At 47.0% G+C, this 6,000-nt stretch overlaps 1 protein-coding gene across 1 annotated transcript; it reads left to right on the top strand.

Moving 5' to 3' along the window:
- The first annotated feature begins 4,027 nt into the window (after window positions 1-4,027).
- Window positions 4,028-5,340, top strand: LOC124651211. Its single transcript, XM_047190337.1, has one exon. The coding sequence runs from the start codon at window positions 4,051-4,053 to the stop codon at window positions 5,059-5,061; it is 1,011 nt and encodes a 336-aa protein (XP_047046293.1). The 5' UTR covers window positions 4,028-4,050; the 3' UTR covers window positions 5,062-5,340.
- Window positions 5,341-6,000: the final 660 nt, after the last annotated feature.

Genomic DNA, 6,000 nt, shown 5'->3' with positions numbered 1-6,000 from the left:
ATCTACTAGCACCATTTAGTCATGGCGTGACTATCAACAGTTCCTTCATCAAGATGGTGATTCGAGCACCGTTTCATGTCAAGGGTGGAAAGTCTTGTTCTAGCCTTCATTGATCAGCTCAATAGCGACATACTTACCTTTTTGAAGGCGTCGTCTCCTTGCTAATGTGCTGGCCTTCATTGGATGGTCTCAAAAATCATGGTGGAAACTCGTACATATATTGGTCGTTCAATCAGAGGTGGCAACGACAACACGAGGGTGAGTTTCCTTTATTGAAGGTGTTGTTGCCGAAAAGGTCGACATAGGTGTACGTGCTGTATTCATATCATGCAAGGGTCTACCATAGTTGTATATATTATGTACCCTACTTGTTGATGACTTCATTTCTATTGCCTTACATTAACTTCTATAAGATGGTTGCGTGCATCACTTGAGGGTAGAGGCTCGGGTCTTAACCTCCTTTTTCGGACAAAAAAAGCCACTTGGAAGGAGTGCTGGTAGGCATTCCATGCTCGTAGACACGATTCTGTTTATGAAAAATAATTTGGAAAAAAACGAGAAACCTGAAATTAATACTATTAGCTTTCGAGTAATTATCAGGTCTTAAGATAGATTCCCACAAGAGTGAATTGGTCTGTTTTGGTGAGGCCCAAGACGACGCTAGCCTTTATGCCGAAATATTTGGATGTGGGCTGTGCAGCTTTCCAAGCAGTTATCTAGGCATTTCGATTCTCTTACGCTTGCTGAATTGAAACTTGTAGAGGAAAGACTGCAGAAACGACTTAGTAGTTGGAAAGGAAAATTACTATCTATAGATGAAATAATAGTTCTCATAAATTTAATTAGTACTCACAAATACGATATTTTATATGACTTATTTCTTCCATCTACCTAAAAGAGTTTTGCATAGACTCGATTATTTCTGATCAAGATTCTTTGTCGTCCGAAAAGATGAAGGTGGAATTAGTGTCCATGTTCTAGAGGTTAAAAACAGAGGGTTGCTTGAGAAATGGCTAGCTAGGTTGTTAAATGAGGATGGCGTCTGGCAAAAATTGTTGCGGAGAAAGTATGTTGGCTCAAAAGTGATTTCTCTGGTTAGATGGACATTTGAGATTCCTATTTTTTGGGCTAGCATTTTTTTAGAGTAACCACATATTTCATTAATAGAAAATCAAGTTATATGAACCAAAAAAAACGTGGAAACTGAAAAACAGACCAGGAGAAAACAAACTCTCTAGAAACTTTACAGATAGAAAAATACAGAACTATCACTATGGTTTCCCGCACTCGCCGAAACTAGATGCCGCCGCTAAACTCCAACGCCGCCTAAGCGCATGTTTGAGGAGACCCCAAGCCACCACCGTTGCCATATCCAAAGAAGCAACATCTCCAAGGAGGCTTTGTGAGTCGATGAACAGACCCGCTGCAATCAGCGAGGCACATGTCGCTGTGGCACATCGACGGGGGGACGTCGTGCTTCCTTGAACCAAGATCCACCACATCCTGTCGACAAAGTCAGGGAACAACGACATATCCACCACGTCCAGATCAACATCCTCGCTCCAGAGCATCCATCTCGCCCCGATCCCCAACGCCATCATGGAAGACGACAAACTCCAACGACACATTGAGAAACAGATCTCGCTAGATCTTAAGAGAGGCGAGAAGACCAAGCTACCGATCTGAATAACCGACAAGCACACGTTGCCATCAACTCTAGGATGCCGCCGTGAAGGTCCCTACCGGTGTGGGAGTGGAGTTGAGGCCGATTTATTTGCCCGGGCGTCGCTCCCACCACCCGAACAACGCACCACAACATACAAACCCTAACCCTAACTACAGAGCGGAAGAACAAGGTCCCCCTCCTCCTACCGCCAGAGGGGCAAGGAAGGAGAGGGAACCAACGTCTTGGCTGGTGGAGATGGGCAGCCACCGCCTAGGAGAGGACGAGCGGACGAGTCGAGCCTCCAAGCACTTTACAACTCACATTCCGATACTGCTAGTACCATCTCGGGCACGAGTATTTTTTGGCTGGTATTATGGCAACTAAGAAGTATTTTTTTCCCATGTGGTTCTTTCTCCATCAGGGATGGGTCGGAGATAAGGTTCTGGGAAGATAAATGGTTGGGAGGAACCACCCTTCGAGAATAATATCTAACTTTGTATAATATTGTACGCCATAAAGGTGATACCTTAGCAAAGGTGATGGAACATCTCCACCGTCTGTGACGTTCAAGTGTGATCTTATTGGACCCCGGTTGGTATCTTGAAATGAACCGCTACAACGGTTAGCTTCAGTCCAGCTGATACAGGGGTCCGATGAATTCTGCTGGGGACTTACCAAGAACGGTTTTTTTCTGGTTGGTTCCATGTATAAAGCGTTAATCGAACCCGTTTAACCGGTACTTAATAATAAGTCCATTTGGAAGATGAAGATACAGTTGAAAATTAAGGTTTTTTTTTGCATGGTATCTTCGTCGTGGTGTTATTCTTACAAAGATAACCTTGCAAAATGTAACTGACACGGATGTACGAAATGCGTTTTTTTTTCACGACGAGGAGAAAATATAACACATTTTCTTCTAGTGTCAGTTTGCTAGGTCTATATGATCAATCATTCAGATTGGTTCGGCTGTTCTACCTTATAGCCGCCGCGAAGCATTATGAATATTTTTGGCAATTGGCTAAAGGGGATGAATTCTAGGTTCAAGTTACTTATTAGGGTGGGAGCGATTGTCATCTTTTGGTCGCTTTGGCTCTGTAGGAACGATAAAGTTTTTAATGATAAATTTCTTCTCTTATGTAGGTCATATACTGGTGTATGACTTTGCACCGTTCATGGCTGTCGCTTCAGCGCACGGAAGATCGCGGTTTTTTTACGAAGATGTCTTCATGGTTGGAGGATACGGCGAAGGATTTTATTACCCAATATGGGTGGCTGCATAATCGTAGGATTGCACTCCTCATGTCTAGTTTATCTTTCAGTCTCGGTTGAACTCTTGTGCATCCACTGTCTGTTTGTCTTTTCTGAATATTTTAGATGATTGTGTATATCTTAGCTATGCAAAGAGGTGAATGTAACGCTTAAACTTTTTTAAGTAATAACGCATCCGAAAAATAGCATAACAGGTTATGGGGAGCACGGCATGTCGGAACCATCGACGGAAGGCCGTCACAGCTAAGCCACGGTTCCACCGCCTGGCTCTCTCTAGCTTGTCGCATGTACGTCCGAAAGCTGCATATCCGTTGATTCTGATTGAGTGCGATGTGATGCACGAAACCTCTTCGTCGTCACTCGCACCTCACCGCATTGCATTGCACCCGACGTCACCTCTACAATGCGCCAGTCTCTTTAATTTGTACGTACATGATGATAGGCAAGGAAGCGATAAGTTTGATGATGTTACCAAAACTCTTTTTTGGGGTATTTTCTTTTCTTTTTAACTGGTTACCAAAACTCATGACATCTATAGCAAGGCTTAAAAAAAAAAGCGGTTGGATAACTTCATCCTCATCCGATTTCTTAAGAATGGAGGTGATTAATTGCAAGCCTAATAATCAGTAGTAGCTATAGATTTGGTCCCTTGCATTGCTTCTTCTCCTGTTCTGTGTTGCAGTTTGATGGTGTTACGTAAACTATTGACATCTATAGCAACAAGCAAGGCTTCCAAAAAAAAAGGCTTCCAAAAAAAGAGAGAGAGGGCGGTGGATAACTCCATCGTCATCTGATTTCTTAAGAATGGAGATGATTAATAGCTAGCCAAATAATTAGTAGCTATAAATTTGGTCTCGCTTGCATTGCTTCTTCTCCGGTTCTTCGTTGCAGTTACCGGGTCAGCTCAGCTCCATCCACCGGTGGTTGGCCTGGCCGAGATCAACTGACAGACACTCCTTCAGTTCTTCTAGCTTGACCTGCCAACCATCACTCGACGCAACCTCGCCACCATAAAAACTCCACCACCACCTCTACCTCTCTAGCCATCTACACACTCCATTGTCGTGTACGTACTCCTCGATCGCGTCGTACGTCAATCTTGATCCATTCGCGCCATGGTTAGGAGAGGAGGGTTGCTAGTTGGGTATGGCGCCTCGTCGTCGGCGACGGCGTGGAGGGCCGGGAAGGTGCTGAGGGCGGCGGTGGTGGCATTCTTCGACGGCTACCACTGCTTCAGCCCCGTGGCCGCCCTCCTCGCGCTACCCTTCTCCGCCGCCGTGCTCGCGTCCCAGGCCATGGCGCCCTCGTCGTCCACGCTGCGCGGCACGTCCTCGCGGCTCCGGGAGATGTTCCACGCCGCGGGGTTCCCGCCCTCGTCATTCTTCGCGCTGCTCAACGGCAAGCTCTCGCAGACCGTCTTCACCTTCGCCGCCACGCTGCCCTTCGCGCTCACCTTCCTGCTGCTCGCCAAGGCCTGCGTCGCCGCCGTGCTCGCCGCCCCGGCTCCTGACGCGCCGCGGCGGCGCCGCATGTCGCTCCCGCGCGCCGCCGCCGTCGCGCGCGCGTACCCGGCGCTCGTCGCCACGCACCTGTTCAACTCCTTCGTCATGCTCTCCGCCAACGCCGCAGTCTTCTCGCTGCTCTTCCTCGCCTTCGGCGCCGCCGACCTCCTGGGCTTCACCTCCCACGCCTCCACGCTCGCGCTCTCCGCGGCCGGCGCCATCGCCTACTCGGTCGCCGTCGGCGTCGCCACCGTCGTCTGCAACCTCGCGCTCGTCGTGGCCGCCATGGAGCGCGGCGTGGCGGGGCACGGCGCGCTGCTCAGGGCGTGCGTGCTCATCAGGGGCAGCGTGCCCACCGCGCTGGCGCTCGCGCTGCCCACCAACCTCGGCATGGCGGCCGCGGAGGCGCTCTTCCAGCTCCGGGTCGTCTCGCAGCGACGGAAAGCCGGGCGGCTCGCGCCGGGAGTCGCCGGCGAGGCCTTCTCCGTCGCCTACATCCACGCGCTCTGCGTCGTCCTAGAGATCATCGTCAGCTGCATCTTCTACAAGAGCTGCTGCAAGAGGAGTGAGGCCGACGAGCTCAGAGAGCTGGAGCCGGAGGAGAAGGGTGACCTCAAGGCTTGATCATCATCTCAGCTGTCTCTCATCGTCTTTCCGAAGCCATAGTAGACATACATATAGCCACCACATAGGTTTCTCATTCTGAGAAACTCTTTGGATGGGTCCAGAGAAACATACTAGTGAATTGGGATAGAAGTGTTTCTTTTATTTCTTTGCTGGATAGTTTTTTTTTTCTTCATTTTCTTTTCTCTTGGCATGGAAATGAAATGTAAAACATTGTTCTATCTGTACAGCAGAAAATATTCCGTTCAACTGTAATAAATAAGCAGGGAATTTTGCACTCGCGCAAAGAAAACAGAAGGGACAGCTGAAGAAACTTCCGAGTGGACCATTGGAGAAGACATTACAGTACAGAATATCACCCTGGTGATCACATCTGTCAGGTTTTGGAACTCCAATTCCTGCCTTTGAACTGACAGACAATGAGGTCACACGGGAGGACCCATGTGTGGAAATTACAGCATTACTCGAAATTTTACAGCAGAAAGTGCAGTCCCATGGACCACAAATGTAATAGCAAGAGATTATGGAAGAGCTGAGATAGCGAAAAACAAGAGGGAAATGCACTTTGGCTCATAGGAGCATATGCTCCCATTATGTGAATCCACATTTCAAAGTGTCAAAAAATTCTAAACTAAATTTTTACATGTACATCTAAACATTTTATGTTGGTACACAAGTTTTCAAAAAAAACTAAAAATAATTGTGGCTCCTGTAAAAAAGACAAGTTTTGATGCTATAACACAACTACGTACAGGATTTTTTTTGTCTTTTTTGTACACGCCATATAAAATGTTGTTTCTCCACGAAAATTTGTGCACTAACATAGGATGTCAAGATGTACACCAACAAATTTATATCAGAATTTTTTAACGTTTTTAAAATTATTTTTTAATTATTTTATATAATGAGAGCATTTGCTCCTATGAGCCAAATTGCCAC

This window comes from Lolium rigidum, chromosome 5 (assembly GCF_022539505.1).
Source record: "Lolium rigidum isolate FL_2022 chromosome 5, APGP_CSIRO_Lrig_0.1, whole genome shotgun sequence".
NCBI classification, from domain to species: Eukaryota; Viridiplantae; Streptophyta; class Magnoliopsida; order Poales; family Poaceae; genus Lolium; species Lolium rigidum.
Note: the sequence above shows the minus strand (reverse complement) of the source record. Positions and strands in the feature narration are given on the sequence as shown.